The sequence below is a fragment of the Macadamia integrifolia genome, chromosome 3 (assembly GCF_013358625.1).
Source record: "Macadamia integrifolia cultivar HAES 741 chromosome 3, SCU_Mint_v3, whole genome shotgun sequence".
NCBI classification, from domain to species: Eukaryota; Viridiplantae; Streptophyta; class Magnoliopsida; order Proteales; family Proteaceae; genus Macadamia; species Macadamia integrifolia.
This window is the reverse complement of record NC_056559.1, coordinates 30,505,472-30,517,843: the sequence shown is the minus strand read 5'-3', so window position 1 is coordinate 30,517,843 and position 12,372 is coordinate 30,505,472. Positions and strand designations below refer to the sequence as shown.

The 12,372-nt window shown below is 36.4% G+C and overlaps 1 protein-coding gene across 1 annotated transcript; it reads right to left on the bottom strand.

Moving 5' to 3' along the window:
- Positions 1-700: 700 nt before the first annotated feature.
- On the bottom strand, positions 701-10,291 carry LOC122074346 (probable leucine-rich repeat receptor-like protein kinase At1g35710). The gene is made up of 4 exons (XM_042639172.1): positions 7,776-10,291; positions 7,236-7,549; positions 5,391-5,488; positions 701-3,176 (listed from the first exon to the last, which is right to left on the bottom strand). Exons 1-4 carry the CDS (start codon positions 10,063-10,065, stop codon positions 845-847), a joined length of 5,034 nt encoding a protein of 1,677 aa, XP_042495106.1. The 5' UTR covers positions 10,066-10,291; the 3' UTR covers positions 701-844.
- Between the last annotated feature and the right edge of the window lie 2,081 nt (positions 10,292-12,372).

The following is a 12,372-nucleotide window of genomic DNA, read 5'->3' as shown; positions in this document are numbered from 1 at the left end:
TAAAAACCATTTATCTGTTGGAGAATAAATTTTATCATCTAAATCTCGAAAATAATTTTATATTGATATAGATAACAGATCATACTCAAGTTGGAATGAATCATGACCTGCAGTCTGCCACATGAATGGGAAAAAAAAAATACTTCCAAAAAATTAATTTTTAATTGTATAGTTTGGTATCCATCGTTGATCGATCATTGGCTTCCTTTCACCCATAGTGAAGAAGGAATCTCACGTCATGACCTTTGGTACTATTGGATTAGCATGGGAGAGATAGCTTCAAATCTTGGTGAGGATTAGACTGTACAAGAGTTTCTACAAGAGACTGAAAACTTAATCCTAAAAAGTAAGGATAATGTCAATTGGTGTTTAGTTGTTTTTGGCTAATGTAGTTAAGTTGCTAATTCTATTCTCTCCAATCTCATAATTCCTTATTTTGAGATCTTGACCTTTGCCAATTGAGCAAAACTCCCTTGAGGTCCTTATGACGACATACTTCTGGTAATAAACCATAATCTATTCTAAAGAATAAGTTCAACAGTTCAACGGATATATATATATATATATTTCTTTTTTATCTTTGGCAAAAATGTTCTTATAAAGGTTGTACTTAGGAATACACCCCCACCCCCAACCTCCCCCTAAAAAAAAATAAAAAACAAAACAAAACAAAAAAAAGAACGAAAGAAAGAGAAAGATATTCAACTTAAGATTGAAAGTAAAAAATTCTTTAAATACAACATAAACATTTTAACAATATAAGATCTACTTCCCTCAAACTTTATGGATTTGATTTTGTTGCGCGGTCCCTCCATTGCTACAATGAAGTTGTGCAAAAGAGCTGTTATATATGAGGGATTGTATGACATCCCAATTCACGAGACACATATTGCATAGTTGGACGAGATTTTGGATTGATGTGCAAGCATGCAATAGCAAGCATCATTGAGAAACACAAATCTTCTGCTACCAATTGTGTCGGTGGTTGGAGACGTGGGTCTATCATATCCTTTAGTATTACATCTTTTGTATTTGGCAATGATAACGAAGTGATAAATTCACCTGGATGTCTTCCCATAATTGTCTCTAGTGCGAAGACCCCAAAACTGTAAACATCGCATTTCTCCGTGGCAACCATTGTATATGCAAGCTCTGAAAAGAGGGAAATAAAAAACAATAGAGTCAACTTTGTGAGAACATTCAAATTCAAAGAATACCAATTCAAGAAACATGTAGTTTTAGACAACAAAGGGAGATAGCCTGTGTCTTTTGGTTCTCCTACTAAGAATGGCTTCTGAGTCACTCCCAAGATGTGTATATATATGATTGAATGGTTCAAATCAGTGTCAATGTACTTGGAACTATACGTATGAGAAAAAGGATGATTATATTGTAACTTACCTGGAGCAATATATCCATATGTACCTACAAGTATAGTGCGGTTGGATGAATCAGGATTTAGAAATTTAGCAGTTCCAAAGTCTGCGACATGAGCCTCAAGATCTGCATCCAACAAAACATTCTTGCTCGAGATGTCCCGATGAATCAATGGTGGTGTGCAGTCATGATGCAAGTAAGACAAAGCATGAGCAACCCCTTTGATGACATTTAAACGTTTTCTCCAATCCAATTTCATAGCTTCTGCTTCATTCTCAAGAGCATCAGCTAAACTTCCCCTTTCTATGTATTCATAAACTAAACATTTGCACCTTGGATGGCAGCAAAACCCATAAAGTTTCACAATGTTATGATGCCGAATGCTTGTTAATACATGTATTTCATTAGTGAAGCTCTCATCATAGGCTTTTTCTTCAGCTTTTAGGCGATGAAGCAATTTCACAGCTACCACCTTCCCTGTAGGTAGTTTTGCTATGTAGACACTCCCATGACCTCCAGTGCCAATGCAATATTTGATGTCGAATTCTTCCGTCACTTCCATGATATCACTATATGCAATTCTTCCATCATAGTTCCATATGGAAAATATATCTCCAATGCCTTGTGTTCTTGAATCAATGGTGGAATTTTTCGAGTTTTGCCTAAAGAGAAACCAGACAGCAACAACTACAAGTGCAACAAGTATGATGCTGGAAAGAGATATGAAGATGGGAATCAAGATTTTAGGCCTTTTCTTTCTGCTTTTACATGGATCTTGCAAATCATTGTAGGAAAGATCCAAATAAATGTAAGAATTGCATTTCACCATCATCTGTGCAGGTATTGGACCATGTAGCTTGTTGCAGCTGAGATTAAGTGTCCATAGTTGTTCTATACCTCCAATTTCCATAGGGATTGAACCATTCAACATGTTGCTACTAAGGTCCAATTTTTGCAGACGCTTAAGATTCCTCATTGTTGGAGGTATTGAACTAGTTAGCATGTTCTTACTTAGGTCCAACTCACTGAGATATCTCAAATTCCCCATTACTGCAGGAATTGGACCATCTAGCTTGTTGTGGCTGAGATCAAGCCGCATTAGCTCTACAATATCTGCAATTTCCATAGGGATTGAACCATTCAACTCATTGTTACTCAGGTCCAATCGGTAAAGGCTCTTAAGATTCCCCACTGTTGGAGGTATTGAACCATTGATAGTATTGCCAGAGAGGGAAAGGATGTTGAGGCTGGTCCAGTTGGTGAATAGATATCCATCAATTTCACCACTTATTTCATTATAAGAAATATCTAACTCAAGTAATCTGGTAAGATTAGCTAGAGAAGAAGGCAATTTGCCTGAAAGTTTGTTCCCAGATAGGTAAAGAGACTTGAGTTTGGAAAGCATACCGATGTTGTCAGGGATGGTTCCAGACAATCCATTATTATTGAGATCGAGATGGACTAGAAATTGGAATGAGGAGAAATTCAATTTGTTGAGCTCAGCAGATATGTAGTACAAATATAGGCTTATGACTATCACCCTTCCAGCTTCATTGCAATCTATCCCATCCCACTTACATGGGCTTGTATCATTTTCTTTCCAGGAATTAGGAAAATGGCCACCACTGGCTTTCCAGTTGAGTAGAGCTTTGGCTTCTGGTGATGATGATTCAGATGCTACTGTTGCTGTTGCAGCAGTGGTGAAAAAAGCCCATACAGCAACTATTTTCAATACAATTCTGAAGAAGGATGCCATGGAAAAATTTGATTCTGTTGATCTCAATTCTATGCTCTCACTGCTTAGAAATTATATGAAACTTCTTATCTGAACTTTCTTAAGAAACAGAGGTTGAAAGGAACCCAAGTAGGAATCAGAATCATGTTTCACAAATCAAAGTTGTGGTCAAGGCAGCATCATGAGTGGGACAAGAATTCCAGACCAATAAGCCTATGTGGCTGCTTTTGAGTCAATTGTAGTTGTTGGTTTCTGTAGGTTTCTTCCATCTTTTTAATTCAGCCCTGTTAAGCTGTCCCAATCTTCCAGTACTAGACTTCATATTTCAAAGTCCTTGGGCCTAGAGGCTGCTTACTCTTGAGTCAAAGTCATCAAGGCCTCAGTCAAAGTCTCTTGCCCCTCCCGTAGGGCAACCTTTGGTGGTCCATCAATGTGGGATTGGGAATCGTGTCCTGAGTGTTGATTGATAGCAGGAGCACAGCCGTTGGATCATCACTTGGAGATGTGTCAATCATTCAGATAACTATGGACTGGCCTAGGCTATCACACTCACAGGAGAGGAGCCGGATCCATGTATATGGGCTGCTTGTCATCTTCTCTGTTACATTATATTTTTTTCTACTCTCCATCCAAGTCAAGCTAAAGCCAACGTTTTATTTCTCTCTCCCCCCATATTTTTTCCTTGGTTTAAACATAGAATATGACACTCAAAAAACTGATACTTTTAAAAATTGTTAAAAGAGAAAAAACGAACGGCACAGAATTTAAACATTAAATTGGGTAATATGGGATCATGAAAAAAAAAAAAGGAAATATATCTGTAATTTTTTTTTTAGTCGGGAGACCGTGGGTTGCAGTTCTAGCACACAACACCATATAACATGGATGGTTGTGCTACATACATACATACAATTAAAATTGTTAACTAGTTAAATAAAATAAAAAGGTAGTATTAAAAAATAACTTAATAAAAGGGGTGCTTATTAAAACCATAACATACATTTATTTATAGAGAAAATTTTTCCCAAAGAAGACGACGGTTCACCCATCTTCTTAGGATTCACAATTCTTTACAGGATTTTGTATGTTTGCAAATACCCTTTTGCTACCCATGTGCATCTCAAAACCCCAATGTAAATACAATGAGGATAGCCTATTTATTCATTGTAGCTAGCTTCGATTATTTTGAGAGTTTCGATGAGAACATAGTTTATAATGTGTTTAACCTTTTGACTAGATAACCTAATCACTCAAAATAAAGAGAAAGATCAATTTTTTTTCTGAGAAACTATAAAAACTATTTGTACAAATAATACCTTATGTTGGCATACTTGTTGCAATCAATCATAATCTATTTTAAAGAATACATTTCATGGATTTGTTTTTTGAGACAACAATGTGCTTATAAAGGTTCAATCTAGAAATACTAATAAAAAAAAAAAAAAAAGATTCAATTTAAGATCTACTTTCATCAAACTTTGTGGATCTGATTTATTTCGAGATTCCCTAATTGCCACTGAGATTGTGCACAATGGCTGTAATGAGGGTTCATAGGATTTCCTAGTTTCTGGAGATATATTGCATAGTTGGACGAGATTTTGGATTGTTGTGAGAGCATGTAATTGTAAGCATCATTGAATAAGTCAATTCTTGTGCTACCAATTGTGTCGGTGGTTAAAGACGTGGGCCTAACACATCCTTTAGTATTATATCTTTTGTAGTTAGCAATAATAATGAAGTGATCGATGAGTTCACTGGATGCCTTCTCATAATCATCTCTAGTGCCAAAACCCTATAACTATAAACATCACATTTTTCCATCACAGCCATTGTATATGCAAGCTCTGAAAAAGAGAAAGAAAAACAAAAAATTCAGATTCTTTCATATAATCTTATGAGCACATTCAAATTCAAAGAATACCAATTCAAGAACTATATAATACTAGACTACAATGTAGATAAATTTTTATTTTCTATTTTATAAGAGAAAATAAAATACCCAAATGAAGAAGAGGCAGGAATAAATACTAGCTAGTTTGTAATTGTTTGAGCAAGTCAGAAGATAATGGCCTTTGGGCTTGGGCAACCAGTGAAGGTTGTAGAACTATATTTTGGATGGGCAGTATAAGAGATAAGTGCAAATTTGGATTGGGAGATTGAGCTTAAGATGGGCCTAAGCTTGGATTTGGGTTGGGACCTTAACCGACCAGAATTTTGCTTAGACTAATCCACCAAACAATGAGGAATGTAATATGCTTCCAGTACATGTTCTGGATACCGGCCCAATCGTAGTGAAGCATCATAAGCTTTCTCTTCAGCTTCTAGGTGACGAAGCTTTTTCACAGCTACTATTTTCTCTGTTGGTACCTTTGCTATCTAAACACTCCCATAACCTTCAGTCCTAATATAATATTTGATGTCAAATTCTTCCGTCGTTTTCATGATGTCACTATATGCAATTGCACTCCAAAATTCAGGGCATTCCAGTAGAGTAGAGCCTTGGCTTAAGATGTTGATGATGATTTAGATGCTATTGCTATTATTGCAGGGCTTAGAGTGGTGAAATAAGTCCATACTACAACAACTTACAATACAAATCCAACGAAGGATATCATGGAACAATTTGATTATGTTTGGCTTAACTCAATGCTTTTTTACTTCTACAAATGATATCAAACTTCTTATTTGAACATTCTTGTTCTTAAGAAGTAAAGGGAGAAAGGGACCAACAAGGAATCAAAACCGTGTTTCACAAATCAAAATTGCAATCAAGTCAAGATATGATCATGTGTTGTTCTACGAAATGAAAGCTACAAAAAATTCCAGTCGTAAGCTGAGTGCCAGCTTTCGAAAGAGTTGGAGGGTTTTTCTTTTTTTCCTTCTAATCAACTCCGTGTAAGGTCTAAAAAATGGAACAGAACGGTTAGTATCGGCCATGATTGATCCCCGATCTTAACCTTTTCAATCTCATTCCACATGTATAATCCAAAGGTAAAATAATAATAAAAAAAAATTGAGGTAAATTTGTCAAATATGATTCGATTTAGATAACTCTAAAAACGGTATGGAAACAGTTTTAGCCTTGATCGAATCCCCTGACCATTCCCCGTGTTTTAGAACCTTGGCCCCGTGTTAAGCTGTCCCACTAATAATAGAAGATATTCAAATTTCAAAATCGGATTTGTGGGTCTTTGAGTCAAAGTCATCAAGGTCTCTTGCCCCTCCCATAAGGCAAGTTTTTTGTGAAATGTATGCAATATTGGATTATTGTATGATCTTGGGCCATTGCCCCGACTTCCATAGGTCTTTGGTTCGACCTCCTAATGAGAATGGAGAATGGAGAACCTTGCAGGGCATCTCATTCTTAAGACTTGCTTGTTCTGTATGGAGTGTCCCGTGATTTTTCGAGTGCCAGCCGCAGAGAGGAATGCCATCAACTAGGGCACTATTGCCTACTAACCACTTGCTCGCTTGTTGTTCGGGCTTCGTGTTTCAAGTTTGTCATCCTAACCATCTCCTCTGCTCCACCGGGAGCCTAGCCCCTTCTATCTTATCTACTACCTTGCTTCTTTGGGAAATTTTAATATTAGCTATGTCTTATTAAAAAATCTATAATTTTCTATTTGTTTCGGTAATAGTCTACGTAGAATATTTCTTTAAATTGCAAATAAAAACTGCAATTTGAAGTGTCGACATAAATTCTTTATGTAGGATATTGACACAAGTGAGGGATAAAAATAAAAAGTTTGCTTTTAAGTCGAGGCCTTTAGGATATTGACACTATGTTTGATTTCGCTTTACTTATAACCGGTGAGAGTTGAACTGCTAGTAGCTCTCTCTACTCATATTGTGAGATAATGAACTTCTTAATTTCTTATAGCATTACCAATAGCTCTCGATCTCCATTAATTTCTGTCACATTGATCGTTTTGATTGTGGCTTAAAAAAGAAAAAAAAAAAAAAAAAAAAAAAAGAATAAGAGGATTAAATTTAAGATTGAAACTAACAATACTTTAAATACAACAAGAAAACATCTTAATTGACAATATAAAATCCACTTCCATCAAACTTTATGGATCTGATTTTATTTCGAGATTCCCTAATTACCACAATGAAATTATGCAATGGGGTTATGATGAGGGTTCATAGGATTTCCTAGTTCCTGAGATATGTATTGCATAGTTGGACGAGATTTTGGATTGGTGTGCAAACATGCATTTGCAAGCATCATTGAGAAAGTCAAATCTTGTGCCACCAATTGTGTTGGTGGTTGGAGACGTGGATCTAACACATCCTTTAGTGTTATATCTTTTCCATTTGGTAATGATAGTGAAGAGATGAGTTCACCCGGATGCTTTCCCATAATTGTCTCTAAGGCCAAGACCCCAAAACTATAAACATCGCATTTTTCTGTCACAACCGTTGTATAAGCAAGCTCTGAAAATAGAGAAAATAAAAACAACAAATTCAGCTTCTTCATATAATATTTTGACCACATTCAAGTTAAATACTAATTCAAAAAATATGTAAAGTCAGCTCCGTCATGTAATCTTGATAGATATGTATTTTGGGGTAAAAATGATTGAGTGGATTAAAATTAATGTCAATAATGTACTTAGAATTATAAGTGTGAACAAGTATAGATGAATATATTGTAACTTACCTGGAGCAATATATCCATATGTGCCCACAAGTATAGTGCGGTTGGATGAATCTGGATTTAGAAATTTAGCAGTTCCAAAGTCGGCAACACGAGGCTCGAGTTCTGCTTTCAACAAAACGTTATTGCTTGATATATCCCGATGAATTAATGGAGGCACACAGTCATGATGCAAGTAAGACAGAGCATGAGCAACCCCTTTGATGACATTTAAACGTTTCCTCCAATCCAATTCCACAGCTTCTGCTTCATCTCCAAGAACATAAGCTAAGCTTCCCCTTTCTATGTATTCATAAACTAAAAATTTGCATCTTGAATTGTAGCAAAACCCATAAAGTTTCACAATATTCCGATGCCGTATTCTTGTTAATACATTTATCTCATTAGTGAAGCTGTCATCATAGGCTTTCTCTTCGGCTTCTAAGCGATGAAGCTTTTTCACAGCAACTACTTTCCCAGTAGGTAGCTTCGCTATGTAAACACTCCCATAACCTCCAGTCCCAATGCAATATTTGATGTCAAATTCTTCTGTTGCTTCCATGATGTCACTATATGCAATTGTTCCGTCGTAGTTCCATATGGAAAATATATCTCCATTTTTGTGTGATCTTGTTGTACCGGTGGAATTCATCGGTTTTCTCCTGAGAAGGAACCGGATAGCAACAACTGCAAATGCAACAAGTATGATGCTACAAAGAGATATAATGAGGGAAATCTTGACTTTAAGCCTATTCTCTCTGATTTCACATGGATCTTTGAAATCATTGTAGGACAGATCCCAATCCCATTTGCGATTCCTCATCTGTGAAGGAATTGGACATTGTAGCCTGTTGTGGCTGAGATTAAGCTGCCACATGTTTTTCATATCTCCAATTTCCATGGGGATTGAACCAGAAAGGAAGTTTTGGCTTAGGTCCAACTCAGCTAGATATCTCAAATTCCCCATCTGTGCAGGTATTGGACCATGTAGCTTGTTGTGTCTAAGTTTAAGATGCACTAGTTGTTCCATATCTCCAATTTCCTTAGGTATTGAACCATTCAACCCATTGTTACTCAGGTCCAATAGGTCGAGATTCTTAAGATTCCCCATTGTTGGAGGTATTGGACTATGTAGCATGTTGTAGCTGAGATTAAGCTGCTGCAATTCTTCTATGTCTCCAATTTCTATGGGGATTGAGCCACTCAACACATTGCTACTCAAGTCCAATTCAAAGAGCTTCGTAAGATTCCCTATTGTTGGAGGTATCGAACCAGAGAGGAAGTTTTGGCTTAGGTCCAACTCAGCTAGATATCTCAAATTCCCCATCTGTGCAGGTATTGGACCATGTAGCTTGTTGTAGCTGAGATTAAGCTGCTGCAACTCTTCTCTGTCTCCAATTTCTATGGGGATTGAGCCACTCAACACATTGCTACTCAAGTCCAATTCAAAGAGCTCCGTAAGATTCCCTATTGTTGGAGGTATCAAACCAGAGAGGAAGTTTTGGCTTAGGTCCAACTCAGCTAGATATCTCAAATTCCCCATCTGTGCAGGTATTGGACCATGTAGCTTGTTGTAGCTGAGATTAAGCTGCTGCAACTCTTCTATGTCTCCAATTTCTATGGGGATTGAGCCACTCAACACATTGCTACTCAGGTCCAATAGGTCGAGATTCTTAAGATTCCCGATTGTTGGAGGTATTGAACCAGAGAGGATGTTCTGGTTTAGGTTCAACTCAGCTAGATATGTCAATTTCCCCATCTGTACTGGTATTGGGCCATGTAGCTTGTTGTTGCTGAGATAAAGATGGCTTAGGTGTTCCATATATCCAATTTCCATGGGGATTGAACCATTCAACAAATTGTTACTCAGGTCCAATATGTTGAGACTCTTAAGATTTCCCAGTGCTGTAGGTATTGAACCAGTTAGCATGTTGTCACTTAGGTCTAACTGATGGAGGGATTTGAGGTTTCCTATCTCTTGAGGTATTGATCCGTTGATACTATTACCATAGAGGGAGAAAATGGTGAGGTTGGTGCAACTAGTGAATAGATATCCATCAATTTCACCACTCATCTTATTATTAGAAACATCCAACTCAGTTAAACTGGTCAGATTAGCTAGTGAAGAAGGAAATTTCCCTGAAAGTTTGTTCCCAGATAGGTAAAGAACGGTGAGTTTGGAAAGCGTACCGATGTTGTCTGGGATGCTTCCAGACAATTCATTACGACTGAGATCGAGATGGACCAGATATTGGAAAGAGGAGAAATCCAATTTGTCGAGATCTGCATACATGAAGCGATCAGATAGCCTCATCTTTGTAACTCTTCCAGCTGCATTGCAATCTATCCCATCCCATTTACATGGGCTTGTATCGGATGCATTCCAGGAATAGGGAAATTGGGCACCACCATTGGCATTCCAGTTGAGTAGAGCCTTAGCTTCTGCCGATGATAATCGAGATGCTGCTACTACTATTGTTGCCGGGCTTAAATTAGTAGTAAAAGAAGCACATACTACTACAAATACAATTCCGAAGAAGGACGCCATTGAACAATTTGATTCTGTTTAGCTTAATTTTATGCTCTCCTCACAGCTATCTATAAATGAATTCATGTAGATCGAGGTTGAAAGTCAAGGTCATGTCCTTTCAAGCGATTGTAGTTTGTTGGTTCCTGTTGTTTTCTTCATCCTTTTAATTAGTCCAGCAATAATTATTGACTTCAAATTCTAAGTCTGGTTGTAGGATCTAAAGGTTCTTTACTCTTCTGACTCAAAGTCATCTAGGTCTCTTGCCCCTCCCATAAGCCAACTTTTTTGTGGAATGTATGTGATTTTGGATTATTGTCTGTTCTTGGGCCATGTTTTATCTTGATTCCAAAAAGAAAAAAGTGATATAAAGAGGAAAAAACATTTGGGAGATCCTATTTTGCTGGCAAAAGTTTTCTGCTGTTGTAGAGTGCAAACAAAACATTTGGCAAGTGTAATGAGTGAAAGTAAATTCAAATTAGTAAGTGTTAAGTTTGTCTCGAATTCTTGACCTGTTTTGAAGATTGACTTGTTCCAATATATTTTAGTGGTGATCTAAATGGAAAGTTTTTTTTCACCGGATTGACCTTGACCCGATGGGTCGACCAGTGACTTGGAGTATATAATATATTATTGTATTGTTGAGAAAGTCATTGTATTTTGGAGTTTTTTTGAACTAGGGTTTCAGGGCGAGTTTTCTCACCGCTACTTTGGTATAATCTCTCTTCTGCATGGTGAAACATCTTTTTCTTCGCTTGAGGACGTAGCACACCACAAGTGTGTGAACCTCATTAAATCTCTATGTTGTGTGGATTTATTGTTTGTTTATTTTCACATTCTTAGTGTTTGTTCTAATAATAAGATTTTTTTTTTTTTTAACAAGATTAGAAAATGAGGTCCAAGAAACAAAGAACTAGACAATTTATTAAGAGAACAAGGTGGTGTCGACACCCATGGAATAATTTGCTTACTCTGTTTAGTTCAATTCTATGCGCTCACTATTATGAATGATATCAACATTCTCATCTGATGTTTCTTAAGAAGTAGAAGTTGAAAAGGACCCAACTAGGGAATCAGAATCGTGTTTCACAAAATCAAAATTGTGGTCAAATCAACATCATGTGTTTCACAAAATCATGTGTCTTACATTCTCCGTCAAATAAACAGGGGCGTTAAAAGACTTCTGAACTCTGAAGAGCCCCAAACTTATGCACTAAATGAGAGAGTCATTAAGTTGTTTTAAGTGGTGAAGTTCTTTCCACATTATTCTCACCACGTTATCAGTAGTTGAATTTTGTTGTTTGAGGAATCAGATCGGTCAGAATCGGTTGAATCGGATCAGTATTAGTCTTGAACTCTTGATTAATTCTGATTCTTGGCTGATATAATATCGGTCGCTCAGTATGTAAAATATAAAAAAATATATATACTTTAAAAATAAAACTGAAGATATTTTTATCCAATCCAGGCCCATCTAGATTGATATTCTATCAATATCGACCTTAACCGATCCCATTCCGGATAAGACTTGTTACCAATAATAGACTAGAAATTTCGAAGTCTGGTTTTTCGGTCAAGGTTCCGTACTCTCGAGTCAAAAGCATAGTTATTAAATTCAGATTCGGAATTATTTGGATTAATGCGTTTCATTAATTCAACGATTTGATCAAAATATCGATCAAAAAAGCGGAGATAATAAAATTCGAGTTTGGATTCGGATTCAGGAATTTTTCGTTTACAAAAATAAAAAGCAGAACAAAATTCAGATGTTATTTTTAATATTTGAAATACTTGTTTCATATTATCTATCAATTATCATACGTACATAACATACAAATGATATAAAAATTAAAATTTTAAATTTTAAAGATAAAAATATTATATTTAGCCCTTTTTTTTTTTCTAAACTCATTTCCTATTACTCAAATAATTGAATCAGAGAAAGAGAGACTGAGAGCGGGGTGATTGAGCACAAATTCAGCTAGACCCACGTTACCCACCATGCATATTCACCTTAAAGACTGGAGAGAGAGTAACACTGTAAGACTTAGTCAAACCAAAATGGGGTGAGAGATTTTTTTTTTTTTTTTTTTT

Excerpts from the sequence above, each read along its gene's own strand:
- LOC122074346 (XM_042639172.1), bottom strand. The coding sequence starts at position 10,065 with ATGAGGCTATCTGATCGCTTCATGTATGCAGATCTCGACAAATTGGAT. Across the intron at positions 5,489-7,235 it reads ACCCTCATCATAACCCCATT|ATAGCAAAGGTACCAACAGA; the intron begins GCATAATTTCAT and ends GGGAGTGTTTAG. Across the intron at positions 3,177-5,390 it reads GCTTCACTACGATTGGGCCG|CAGTGAGAGCATAGAATTGA; the intron begins GTATCCAGAACA and ends ATAATTTCTAAG.